Source organism: Palaemon carinicauda, chromosome 35 (assembly GCF_036898095.1).
Source record: "Palaemon carinicauda isolate YSFRI2023 chromosome 35, ASM3689809v2, whole genome shotgun sequence".
Classification (NCBI taxonomy): domain Eukaryota; kingdom Metazoa; phylum Arthropoda; class Malacostraca; order Decapoda; family Palaemonidae; genus Palaemon; species Palaemon carinicauda.
In genome coordinates this window covers 15235876-15250278 of record NC_090759.1, presented here as the reverse complement: position 1 = coordinate 15250278, position 14403 = coordinate 15235876, and the positions used below count along the sequence as shown (strand labels likewise).

Genomic DNA, 14403 nt, shown 5'->3' with positions numbered 1-14403 from the left:
AACATATTTAAATGCCTTCCACGTAATGGGGAATGCTATTGAAGCAGGAGCAAGAAAAGTAGGGTGTCTCTTACTCAGGGCGAACACCTTCGACACCGAGTAACCCGCCTTTCTCAGGCTACTTGACAAGAGAGCCTGTGCCTTATCGTGGTCGAGAACCATGACTTCCTTCAGTTCGGTCTCTTTTTCTGACGTTGGTTCATGCTTCAGTCGAATGAAGCAATCAGGGAAAGCGTTAAAGCTTGGCCAAAACTGGATGTCATCTAAAGGGACAGCTCCCATCTTCTCTGAGATGTAGAGTTTGCCATCTAAAATCGGCATAAGCTCCGCATACCTCCAGGGGTTGGTTTTGGAGCATGTCGGGAGGTTTTGGTCTCTGGGTCGCTTGAATGACCCTTGGGAGGTGATGAGTGGAGCTTCACGAAGCTCTCTCCTGAGTTTCGCTTCCTTTGTTTCGCCTTGTTTGCGAAAGTTTTCCATTAGACCCGTAAGATGGGCCACTAACTGGCTCATTTTGTCTAATAGAGGGGTAGAAGGTGAAGACGTCGAGGTTAACGGCTCTAGGGCCGGCACAGACGGAAGCAATTCCGACACGACATCGTCATCTTCTTCCAGAGGTGCCTTCCTTCCCTCCGTCTCGATGGCAATTTGGACGCAGGGAGGTGCGAGTCGTGCTTGGGGCACCACCATTTCACTACTTGCTTCCGGGAACAGTAAGCTACGCATCCTATCGTTAGGTAGGTATGGTCCCGGAGAGTTCTTATGGACCCCTCTTACCCATTTGCGTAGTTTCTTACGTGCTGCATCCCTAGACTCCATTGACTTGGGATCATCAAAACCTTCGGTCACTAAGGTCCGGCAGATATTGCAGACTTGGGGGTCCCAATATTGCAGGGGGCATGAGACCTGCATGCTTTATGACTGTAAAAGTACTTACTCTTAAGATTGCAGAAGACTGCATCACATTTCATCTGGGGTTCCTCCTGTAAAGAAAGGAAAGCAGAATGAGTATACGATTGTTTATCTCACCTGATAAAAAATATGTAATTAGTCATATTTTAATTATTATAGCTTAGGATAGTAAGCTAGAAAGGAATAGTGAAAGACACATACTTGTGTATCCTAGACCTTTATATATGACATTACTGTTATTTGTCATATCCACTAAGCTTGGAACTAGCTTAGGGCTTCCTGCCCCCTGCAGGGAAATTGTTGACTTCCACTATAAGGATTCAAAGTTTGTATCTCCATAGGGATGGACGGTAAGTCTCAGAGATTACCCTGCTCATCCCTTGGAAATCTGTACTCTGATGTCAAGTTGGGCCCTTCTAGGGTTTTATTAAAACTCTAGTATGCTTTATTCGTCTGTAACTGAGATAGCAGCAATAAGACGCAAATACGTTTAATATTTTACCTTGTAACTAGATTATCAAATGTAGTTACAATCAGGTATGAATCTGATCCGGCATTGAAAACACATCAAAGTCTACTGTATATTTTCTCTTGTTGAAAAAATATGTAATTTCCTCGAAATGATGCCACTCAATGGAGATGTGAAACCAAATCTGACTGATTCATACAGATTTTGGAAATGCATGAACACCGTGACGCAACGTTCACTCGGCACTCTTGTCATCGGTCAGATATGCACCTATGTGGAACAGTGTGTTAATCATCGTTAAGATTTGCACTCGGGGGTAAATGTACCCATGCACCCGATACACTGGAAAGTCCCAAAGCAGTCCACTGTTCGTCGCAGTGCTTAGACGACAGGTTTTTTAACACTACCTGCCACCACCACAACATGTTTTATTTCATGTACTTGCTTCGTATAGTGTTGGAAAAAATTCCGTGAAGAAGCAATTTTCTTTGGATCATGACCTGCGGGTGAGCTGTCAGGATCCGCTCTGCGAATAAGTAGGTGAGCATTGCTCTCAGTTATTTTAGGGATAGATTTTGATCCTGAGGTTTCGCCTCGGAAGAGCTGTCCTTCCTTGAAGTCTGAAGTTCTACGAAGATAGACCTTAAGACACTCTACTGGGCATAGAGAGACATCTTCATGGGCAGATTCTCCAAGGACCCCACCTTTTAGTCGGGAGCTCGTTTTTGGCGAGAAAAGTAGGATCGGGGAAAAGGTTCAGTTCTCCCTCTTCTGTGAACTGAACATGGCTTACATCCCTGATAGGGCCAATATTTCACTAACTCTAGTCCCTGAAGCTATTGCGAACAGAAAATTGACTTTCGGTGTGAGTTTCTTTTAGATTACAATCCTCATTGTTTAGGTTCGAAGCATAATGCATGACTTTGACCAACGACCATGTAATGGGCTTTGGAGGGGTTGCCGGCTTGCGTCTAGTGCATGCTTTGGCACCTTAAGGAAGGTTTCGCTTATGAGGTCCATCTCAAAGGCGTATAAAAGAGGTCTAGTCAGAGCCGACTTACACGTGGTTATCGTAGTGGAAGTAAGGCATTGTTCAAGTAGGTAAAAGAAGAAAGAGAAACAGAAACCTGTTGAAATTTCTGTTGGTCCCCTTGTTTTCCCAAGACAATTCACATTGTCTCCTAGTTGGACTTGACTTGTACTCTATAATGAAGTCGGCCTCATTCTTCGAAATCCCAAACTTTTAGTTCGCTGCTAGGGCGAAAAAATTATGAGATGCAGGTTGTTGGTTCTCGAGGGTGAAATGTAACAGTCGACTTCTGCACCAGTTTGGATAAAACTGGGTACGGCAGAGGAAACAGCTACAGTTTCAATTCTAGAACTAAAGGAAACCAATTGTTTTTGGGCCATTTGGGGCCCACTACAGGAGCTGTTCCTCTGAAGGATCATAGCTTGTTGAGGACTTTTAGCTGGAGATTGGTTGGTGGAAACAGATAAATTCGATTCCATCCGTTCCAGTCGAGAGACATGATGTCTATCGCTTCTGCTTAAGGTTCTCGTAAGGGGCTACATAACGAGGTAGTTTCTTGTTGTCGCTCGTTGCGAAGAGGTCGATCTGCAGTTCCGGGACTTTTATCGAAAATAAAGGAGAATGAGTTTGTGTCTAGGGACCATTCTGTCTCTATCGGCTTTCACCTGGATAGAGCATCCACCGTCACATCACGGAACCCTTGAAGGTGAACTGCTTGATAAATGCCATCTTCTCTTCCTTGCCAGGCGGAAGATGGCTAACATCACATGATTAATGTGAGATGAACTCGAGCCTTGTCGATTTAGACATATCACTATCACCTCATTGTTGAGGGCCAGTCTGATGTGGACTGCCTGCAAGGGGATAGTCTCCTCAACATCAGGAGGACTGTCTTAGCCTCCAAGATGTTGATGTGAATTTTTTTGAACTGGAATGATCCATTTCTTGCCCTTTCATTTCATGCGAATGGCCTTCCCATTCTTCCAGGGAGGCTTCCGTGTGTACAGTATCACCACTGATGTTTGTGGTGGTTGCAAGAGAACTGTCTGTGCTAGGCTCTTATTCGTTGACTATGGCCTTAATAGCGTGCGCAATCGGGTCAGTGTCAACCTTGTTGATCTCTTTGAGCGTTTGATGCGTATCTTCTCCAGACTCCTGACGCATCCTTTGGCTGTGCTTCTAGCACCGGGTCTGTCCCTACTGTGAGCTGGAGAGAGCCCAGTACTCTTTCTTGTTGGCATCTTGAAATTCTCTTGTTTTGGATTAGTCTCTTGACAAATGCCGCCATTTCTCTCCTCTTCTTTAATAGAATGGAGAGGTGGTGTGACTGCAAGTTCCCATGAATTCCTAACCATTGAAACTTGTGAGCTGGAGAAAGGCGAGACTTCTAGCGATAGATCTTGATGCCCAGGTGTTCCAGAAACTGGATCACCTTTCCGGCCGCTTACAGACAAGTAGTCTTGGATGCTGCCCGCACCAGCCAATCGTCCATGTATGCTACTACTTGTACTCCTTTGGAGCGTAGGTGCTGGACGATCGCGTCCGCTAGCTTTGTGTATACCTTTGTGGCTATGCTAAGTCCAAAGGGCAAGGCTGTGAAGACATATTTTGTTTCTGTAGCCTGAATCCTGGGTAGGCGGAGAGGGGGCGACTGACTGGTAGGTGCCAGTAAGCATCTGCCAGGTCTATTGAGACTGTATACACCTCATTTTGGTAGAAGGTTCCTTATGTGTTGCAATGTAAGCATCCGTAATTTGTTGTTCTCGATGAACTTGAGTGGAGACAAGTCTAGAATGACTCTGGGTTTGTCCGAGTCTTTCTTGGGAACAAAAAACAGCCTTCCCTGGAATTTGATGGACTTCGCTTCCCTTATTACCTTCTTGTTCAAGAGTTCTGAGGTATATTCTTCTAGTGAGGGGGTGGAGTGTTGGAAGAATTCTGAAAAACAGGGTGGAGTTCTGTTCCATTTCCACCCGAGTCCATTTGTGATTAGGCTGTGGGCCCAGGGATCGAAGGTCCAGCGATCTTGAAAGTGATACAGTCTGCCCCCTACCTGGAGCCCCTCATTGCTTGGGGGCCCTGCGGACTTGTTTCCGCGACCACGTCCTCCTCGGCCCCGAGAGGAGTTACCTCCGGAAGAACTTCTCTTTGGGCCTTTTTCTCTCTGGCTAGGGCGAAAGGAAGTTAACTGCCTCTCAAAGCCAGGGTTAAACACTGGTGACTGGGCTACCAGTTGTTGAGGGACCATCTGGAAGGTGGTCTGAGGCATCGTGGTCATAGTCACAGAAGGAAGTTGTGCAGGTCTGTGTGGTCTCCTTGCTTTTTTATTCTTAAGCTGGGGACCTCCGTCTGAGGAAGATTTCCTCTTTGAGTTCATGCCCCACTTTTGGAGAAGGTTCCTGTTCTCTGTAGCTGCTCTGGCTATGATCTCTTGGACCAGTTCCTGTGGGAAAAGGTCCTTACCCCAGATGCTCGAGGTAATCAGCTTCCTAGGTTTGTGTCTTATGGTCGCTGAGGCCAAAAGGAACTCTCTGCAGGCTCTCCTTGCTATGAGGTAAGCATATAAGTCTTTCACAAGGGTCCCCATGTGAGACTTAGCCAGGAAGATGAACATTTCTGGGGCGTTATGTAGACCTGCTCTCCTTTCCAGGCAGTTCTGATGAGAAAGGGAGGCTGCAAGTCTCTCCTTCGTCTCCTGTTCCCTCCTCAGAAGATGGTCTGGCAACTTCGGAAGGTTCTCATTGAACTGCTGGCCTGGTATCTCTGGATCCATCTTAGAGACGGAGAAGGTTATGTGGACATCCTTCCACTTCTCCTCGCAGGTAGGCAGTGCTAGAGAGAATAGTTTGCATTCCTCTAGGGTTGGGCAGGGTTTGCCCTCGTCGACTGCCTTGATGGCAAAGTCTAGTTCTTTCTCCGAAAAGGGGAAAGAGATGGAGGAAGGAGCAAGAAAGGTGGGGTGTCTCTTGCTCAGTGCTGAGATTTTGGAGTTGGTGTACCCGGCTCCTTTCAAGGTTTTCAGGAGGATGGCTTGCGCCTAGTCATGCTCGAAGACAATGACCTCTTTGGGTACCATTTCCTCACAGGCTGCATGTTCATCTCGCAGTCTCACGTAACAGTCTGGGTAAGCTGAAAGGTTAGGCCAGAACTCAAGGTCTTCAATCAGTTTGGCCCACAACTTCTTTGAGACAAATAGTTTACCATTCATCATGGGCATATGCTCCGCATACATCCAGGGGTTGGTTTCGGAGCAGTGAGGTAGATCTGACACTCTAAGGGGCTTCTTAGTGGAGCCCATGGTAGGTCCAGGGTGGTCCGCCCTCTCCTGCAACAGTATCTGCTGCTGCTTGATTGATTGCTTCATCGTCTCTTGTTCCTTTTGGAACTATTCCATCATCCGTTGAATCAACGTGAGGATTGCTTCGCTCTTGTCGCCCTGTGTAACTGGTTGTGGAGTTGGGGTTGAAGAAGTTGACGGCATAGGTTGGTATGCCGTTACGGCGAACTGAGGGTCTTCGGTTGCTGTTGAAACGGATCCTTTTTTCTCCGCTTGTGGATGTTCCACGCCTTCTTCCGGGCCTCCTTGCAGTAGGTCCTGCTCAGTGTCAGTGGACACTTCTGACATCCTTTCTTGGTAGATGTCCATGCCTTCCAGTGCCTTATTCATGTCCGCGTCAATCTTCAGTTGTATAGGAGGAGGCTGGATCTGTTCCTGGGGCACTACCGCATTTGGTAGAGTCTTGGGGAACAGTAGGCACCTTAGGGAGTCATTGGGTAAGTACAGTCTCGGAGAGTTCTTTTGGAACCCTCTTACCCATTTGCGAAGGGTCTCCCTCGCTGTATCCCTAGTCTCTATTTTGACTGGGAGGGCTTCTCTGAAGCCGTTGGCCAGCAGGGTTGAGCAGGTGGGGCAACCTCTCAGGTCCCAATACTTGAGGACTCCCAACACGATGCAGCAGGGGGCATGAGTCCTGCACATCGTGTGTCCACAAAAGTCTTTGCCCTTGTGGTTGCAGAACAATGCTGCACACTTCTCCATCGGCTCCTCCTGTAAAGGAAAAAGGGCTCAATGTGTATCATGTTTTTTATATCAGTGATATAAAAGCATACATTTTATTAACAATAGTAATCACTATTGTTTGTAATAGCTTAGGATAGTAAGCTTGAAAGGAAGTAGAAAAGACACATATCTGTGTTTCCTCTCCCAGGCCATTGCTGAGACCTCCGTCAGTAATAATATCTGGTTTCCCTGGTAGGGAAAATACAAGGTAGAAGAAACTCTAGGAACTAGAGTTAGAGTTAGTAAGTGTTTATACTAACATTATCCACCTGTAGTATATATTAATACTGATCAGTGATTTTTTAGGGTCCTGATGATCTAAAAAACCATATGGGTGTTGAGGGAGGACTCAGCCTCAACAAAATATCGTGGTCCCAACAATTGACTGCGATAGGAATCACAGAGTATGTTAGAAAACATGAGTACTACTGTATAGTTGTATACTGTAGTTTAGCTGGCGGCTCTGCCGAGGTTAGGTTATGTGACGGCGCCGAGTAAGGGTGTGAACTCAAAGGCAGATTGGAAACGACTGAGTTATATATTAAGGAACACTCTTCTTTAAATACAAAACCTCAAGGCAACAGGACATAACATGTTCGAGAGACAGACAATGTTCAGAGCAAAACAGCAGACATGAATTTTCATGTTCGTTTGAGTGCGAGGGAAGAGCGAAGATACAAGCATATTATATACAAAAGGAATTATGTACAATTGTGTGACATACGGTTGGTACATGGCTCCCCCTCTAAAAATGACATACTAAACATGTTAAATAGGTGCCCTGAATCTGGAGAGGTAGTAGTAAAAACTGCGCCGATTAGCGACAGTGAGTGGCTGTAGAAGTCGTTGGTTTGGGTGCGAGCGAGTGGTGGATGATGGGTGGCTGTTGCCGCTCCGGCTCGTCACGGGTTAGGCGAGTATGTCCTACTGAATTCATAGGCGTGTGTGTCCTACGGCATTCACGTCAGCTTCGGTTGAAGTTGAAAAAGTGTCCTCTTCGTCACAGGGGGAGGCGTTGATGGAGGTTTGAGGGTCATGAAGTGGGTTCACATCACGAGGAGAGCCGTCTGCAACAGGTTGCAGGCGAGTGATACTGGTCATTTTCCCGAGAGTGAGCGATGCCCTTTGGTCCCCCAACGGTTGTTGAGAGAGCTGAAAAAGCGTTGCTATACGGGCGGCTGGTGACGGCGAGTACTGCTGCAGAAGGTATGCGTTGACGGCGTCATAGTAACGGTGAGAGGCGGGGGTGGAAAGAGCTCTGTTCTACTCGACGGCGATGAAGAAAGACAGTGGATGCCGCCTGTACCAGCGGCGGCACTCAGGGAGGGAGGAAGGGTTTAGCCTCTTCTCTCGGAGAGAGAATGAATATCATAACTTATCTATAGATTATAGAGTGTAAATTCTCATCCGAATCGAGAGAGAACGATAGGGTGAGGCTAAACATGGGGAATTACTTTACCAACATATATATGAGCGAGAGTAGCCAAGCTCTGGTAGGATTCCCGGCCAAGGTAGTAGGTACCACCGGGGATCCCGCCGCATACGATAAGTAAAGTTACATAATAGGAAGAGGAATAATATACAAGTATGCAAAATCATCACTTGTATAATTTGCTTAAATAGCTAACATTATAGCTTAATACCGGAAATTGTCACCCCACTGACTAAATAAAATGCAATTGTAACAGGCGACTGCAGTCGCAAAATGGCTGCCTCTGGTTCTCGGCAACGCTCAACCAAACACACTTAAATTATTGAAATTTAACTGTGAAAAGGGAGCCTAAAATTATACACAGGAAAGAATTAATACTCAACTTTCCAGAAGATGAAGATGGTGGAGATTGCATGATGATTATTTCAATAGCTTGTAAAAAAAACACCGGGTTAACATGGGAGCACAACTCGCTTAAAGCGCAACAAGAAAAGGAATGGCGTCGCGGTAGTAGTACGGATGAAGGTCCACCGTGTACCTAGATCGGCACCCCCTTCTTTTGCCACTCTTCCCCCTTACATCAAAGAGTTAAATTTATTCGAGGTGATGATCGCTATGTGTCGTATCTAAAAAATATGTCCCCTGATATTATGCGATATCCTTAATTGGATACTCGCGCCAGGAGTTAGAATCCTCGAGACCTTCGGTTTATTTCTCTGGGAGTATCACTGTAGCAAATTTCCCTTAGAAGGCTACCTAAAGGAACCCTTCCATCAGGACGACATGGCCCGAGCCCAAAAATATGCTTTAAAATGGTGACTCAGCAAACAAATTGAGAATTCTGTACAGTTGCTAACATTACCGTAGACTTTCTAAGCATGCAAATCAAGGTGGCATACTAACTGCATGACTACTACACTTCTGTTTATTACACAAATGACTGTGCATCTGGGGAGATTCAAGTCAGTGAGTGTGGACTGATCTACTGTATGATTGTTGGGTTGGAATGAAAAGATTATAAGGTATTATTCATATAATCTTACCGAGTGGATTAACAGATCTTGTAATTGACTGAATTGAGCCACTCAACTTCTGAACATCCTTCTCAATTATCTCCCTCTCTTTCCGGCGATTGGCATCACTTAACTCCGATTGCTCCTGATAAGAAAAATTGTAAACATTGAAAGAAAAAATCAAAAACAATTGAAAACTTTACAAGAATCAAAGAAATTCTATCTTAACAGCAAACCACATCTATAAACTTAATTATAGAAAAATAGGAATCATATATCAAAGATCTTAAATATAATAATTCAGTGATGAAGCTACCAAGCATTATTAAGAAAAAATGATTATATGCAGTATTTTACTACAGTATCTCAGCCCTTACAAATTACATCATATGAACGAGTTGGTAAATTCATTTTTTTAACAAATTTACTTAGGCTAATACTGCTCTTTTAGATGTACAGGTGCAGGTTACACATTTCTTTGATACATTCTGGTAATGTATATTAAAACTTCAACTTTCAAGAGCACAAATTGCAACTTACAATCTGAACTCTTCTGTGACCTGGAGTTTCAGGTGAGAAAGCATTACGACGACCATCTTCAAGCTCTTTTTTAGTTTCTAATATTTGAGCTACAAGAAGACCAGCACCTTCTCCATCCCCTACCACTGATGCTGCTGCTGCAGCTGATGTAGCACTCTCTTCTGATGCAATAACGCCAGTCTGAAAGAGATATCGTATGTGACATTTCAAGACACTATCCAAGCAAACAAACATCTCCAAACAATGCAGAAACTTAAGGTTGCCCAAAATGTTCTTCCTTGTAGTGAGAATTTGATTGTTAAAAGTAGGAAGATAAATATATTCCCATTACTTCATAACTTGTTGCACATCGGTAAAATTATGACTTGAATCTAGCTGAGTTAGTTACTTTTATTACTTTAATAGCACATTAATAAACCTTACATACCAAGTCATCTTCAATAACTGGCTTTGTTTCTTCAACCACGAAGGTTTCATCATCATCGTCATCCTCTGTTTTGTTTGATGAAAGTATAACATTTGCTACAGGTTTTCCTGTAGCAGGCCTTGGTAACTCCTCTTTAGGAATCTCACGTCTCTCTCTAACCCTTGGAGGTGCTGGTCGAGCACTCGGAGGTCTTGCTGATCGCCTGCCAGTTCTAGGACGAGAACTTTTCTCTCTTGTAGGATAAGTTGGCTGTTCCCTGATAAAAGTTAAAATTAACAAAGTGTAGCATTACTTTTACTGTTGCATAAAACTAACCTTTCAGGTCAACCTTAAGAGAGATAATAACTTAAACTCAGTGGGCTGAATTAACTGAATAATAATACTGTACCTACAAATGATAATGATAATAGTAACTATATGACTCATTTTCATACTTGTAAATGGTGTTCCTAAAATTTAAACACACCAAGAAGATATCTAAAAAAAACATCCCATTTACTGTATTATGTTCTTATTACGGATCTCATCCTTACTCAGAGCACTCTGCAGAACTCAAAATTTTATTTTCTATGTGCAAATATTTGTGAAACCATTCACTATTTAATGTGAAATAACCTGAATAACTCAAGAAATTCTGTGTGTACTTGAAGCTCCAGATGTTTTATGTAAATGAACAATTTAAATCACATTCATTTACCCCGTTGTATATAACCATGAAACTAAAGTACACATTAACAAAGTCCGCAATTAGTTTTTTTAAACAGTACGCATAACTACACATAATGTATACTGTATTTAATCTTGATATCTATAAGAATCCAATTTAAAGTGTTCTATTTCTATGTGACAATGTAGTACTGTACATTAACAATTGTACCTAAGATCAGTGTTCATACTATTCTTTCTTTTTGGGCTCATTCCATGTCATCCTGATGGAAGATTCCTATAAGTAGCTTCCTAGGGTATATTTGACTACAGTGATATTCCCAGAGAATTGACCTTTAGGTCTCCAGAATTCTAACTCCTGGCACGAATATCCTTAAAATTTCTCTTAAGGATATCGCATAAATCAGGGGACGTATATCTTGATACGACACATAGCAATCTTCACCCCAAATAGCGTTTACGCTTCGAGGGGGTTAAGTGGTAAAATTTGAAGGGGAGCCGGTATCACGGTTACCCTTCCCCGTTACTACTTGAGTATCCAGATGGCGCTGTATGTCGCCGCCATGTTTTATTCCTATAAGTGTAGCGTTACTGCTCGGTGGTTTTTCACTGTGTTCTCTTTCGTATGCGTTATACCTTTTGGATTTATCATGCAATTTCTAGCCTCTTCTGCCTCTGGAAAGTTGAGTATTTAATCTTTACATTGTACAAATTTTAGCTCTTGCCTCACAGTGAAATTAGGTTAAATTTAGTGGAAGAGCTTTGCCTTAACCGGAGGTGTCATGGACGCTGTCGTTCGTTACGCATGAGTTATTTAGTTAGCTTGAACGACTTTTCCGGTTTTAATAGCATGAATATTGTGGAGCTATTCAGTCTTCATTGCTAGGAATTAATTATATTATGCCGATTGTATTCTTTATAGTTTCGGCGATTTAGGTAACCGAACCTTGCTTGCGCTAGGCTTCCTAGCCTATACGTTTCAGTTTACTTTCATGCATGATATAATAGACTTCCTAGTGTAATAACAATTAAATGAAGCTATTTAGGCAATTTATACGTGTAAGATACTGTACATTGATTGCATATATATATTCCTCTTCTGAGATTGTATACAAGAGTTTCGGCGATTAAATCTATTTTTGGGCTCAGGCCATGTCGTCCTGATGGAAGTTCCTTTAAAGTAGATTCATGGGTTATATTTGAATACAGTGATATATCCCAGAGAATTTTACCTTAAGGTATCCAGAATTCTAACTCCTGGCGCGAATATCCCAAACTTTCACCTTTAGGGATATCGCATAATATCAGAGGACGTATTCTTGACACGCCACATAGCTATCTTCACCCCGAATAGCGTTTTCGGGGAAAGGGGCAAGAATCGAAGGAGAGCCGTTATTAAGGCACGAACGACTCCTTACTGTTTTGAGTACCTGGATGACGTCACGACCGGGCGCCATCTTGTCATTCCTTGTAGCGTTAGCGAGGTGCTACAGATACAGTACTTTCGGGAGGGAATTTTTCAGCCTTTTTTATAAGAGCCGTGGGTCCATCAGGACATGGCTACCTCACCCAAAAATAGATTCTGTTTTTGGGGCTCAGGCCATGTCGTCAAAATGGAAGTTTACCAGAGCATTAATGTATCTGTGGATTTTCCATTAGTGCCTATACTGCGAGATAGAATTTTCCCTGGCCATTTAGACCTAGAGACATATGGTGTTACCATTATACACCATTTCAACTAATCATGAACTATGTTAGTGCTTCCTGCCCCCTACAGGGAAGAGTCATGCCAGACTCTGGGAAAAGTCTCAAGGATTGTATATTCGTATGAACAATCTAGCCAACAAACAGGTATCCTGGTCTCATCATATACCGTTTTTAAAAACAGAGTTTGTATTTGGAAAGGAACAAATGTATGTATTAACTACCAACACCTCCCCCGGTCTACTTGGCAAACTGCATGCAAAGACAGACAGGTTTGAATCCACATAGGAACAATTGTATAAGTCAGTAATACAATCAAGGTATATAAAATCAGTCGCCACCCAGGACTGACAAACCTGATGTGTACACAAAAGGAGAAGGTTTGTTAGCTTTTAGAACAGATATTATATATGTTCAAACTATATCTTTACAAATAAAGGATTGTACAGAAATGCTCAGACACGTTTTATTTATTCAGAATTTTGGGGCGAAAAAAAGACGCAAAATTCAATTATACATTTATTGATAATCAATAAAGCATGAAGTCAATGTGCATTTTATAGTACAATATAAAACAAAATTTGGAAATATAATTAAAAGCATAAATAACAGGGTAATATTAGAAATACTTGTTTCATCTGAAAAGAAACGCGTGAGCCACTTTAGAAAGGAAATTTTGTAAAATTTTCCTATTTTCTTATTTCTGTCATTACAGTCTATAGACACTTGCGTAGCAATACGCATGGCACATGTGTAAGTCTTTTATGCTTCTTTCACCTTTATACTTGGAACAGTCCATAGTGTAACTATGGTGACACTTCACTTAACATGTCACTCCGTAGGGAGAGATCATGTACACCCATCAGTACAAGTCCCAATTAGTGCACTGTTCCTCGCAGTTTTCAAGCGGCAGGTTTTAGCACACTACCTGCCGCCACCACGAAGCGCTTGATCTCCTGCACTTGCTTCGCGTAGTGTTTAAAGAAAACTCTGGATGACTTCCATCCAGTATATGAGCGAAGACTTTCAAAGTTCATATTTTGGAAAATATTCAGAGACGAAGCAATCTTTCTCGGATCATGACCTGCAGGTGTACTGTCTGGATCCGCTCTGCGAATGAAGCATGTGATCTTCGCCCTTAATTGTTTCAAAGAAAATTTTGAAACTGAGGTTTCTCTCCTAAAAAGCTGTCCTCCCCTTTAGGCACTCTACTGGACATAGAGATGCATCTTCCTTCAGAGGGCAGATTTTCCAGGGACCCCACCTTTTGATGGGTAGCTCATTTTTAGCGAGAAACGCTGGGTCAATATTCAGTTCTCCACTCTCCGTGAACTGAATATGGCCCTCATCCCTCAAAAGGGCCACTATTTCGCTAACTCTGGCTCCCGAGGCTAGTGCAGATAAGAATATAACTTTTTGGGTCAAATCCTTTAGAGAGCAATCTTCATTGTTCAGGGTTGAAGCCATATGAAGAACCTTATCCAAGGACCATGAAATGGGCCTCGGAAGTGGTGCAGGCCTTAGGGATTTTATTGAAGATTTCGTTAGAGAAGTCCACCTGGAAGGCATACAGCAAGGGTCTAGTCAAGGCAGATTTACACGTAGAAATCATGTTGGCTGCTAAACCTTGTTCATGGAGATGAATAAAGAATGATAAACAGAAATCTGTTGAAATTTCTTTTGGTTTCTTTGCCTTGACAAAGGCAATCCATTTCTTCCAGGATGACTCGTATTGTGTCTGGTAGATTTAGACTTATATTCTTCTAAGAAGTTTATACTGTCTTTTGAAATCCCAAACCTTTTCTTGACTGCTAAGGAGAGAAAATCATGAGATGAAGGGTTCGGGTTTTCAGTGATGAAGCGAAGACAGTCGACTTCTGCACTTGTTGAGTCAGAACTGGATCCGGCAACGGGACCAGCTTCAGTCGCAGTTCCATTATTAGAAGGAACCAAATGCTGTTCGGCCACTTGTGAGCCACTATTGCTGCTGTTCCCCGAAAGGATCTCAGTTTGTTGAGGACTTTCAACAGAAGGTTCGGTGGAGGGAACAGGTAAATCTTGGACCATCTGTTTCAATCTAGGGACATTGCGTCCACTGCTTACGCTATAGGGTCCTCGTACGGGGCTACGTATCGAGGTAGCTTCTTGTT

The 14403-nt window shown here is 43.1% G+C and overlaps 1 protein-coding gene across 3 annotated transcripts in view; it reads right to left on the bottom strand.

Moving 5' to 3' along the window:
- The window catches only part of IFT54 (intraflagellar transport 54), a 334194-nt gene that overhangs the window by 21347 nt on the left and 298444 nt on the right, over positions 1-14403 (bottom strand). For all 3 annotated transcript variants that reach the window (XM_068358769.1, XM_068358771.1, XM_068358770.1), the window contains 3 exons: positions 9884-10139; positions 9457-9636; positions 8947-9061 (listed from right to left, as the gene is read on the bottom strand). In XM_068358769.1, the coding sequence (XP_068214870.1) occupies positions 8947-9061; positions 9457-9636; positions 9884-10139 (551 nt within the window). The remainder of the gene's footprint in view (positions 1-8946; positions 9062-9456; positions 9637-9883; positions 10140-14403) is intronic.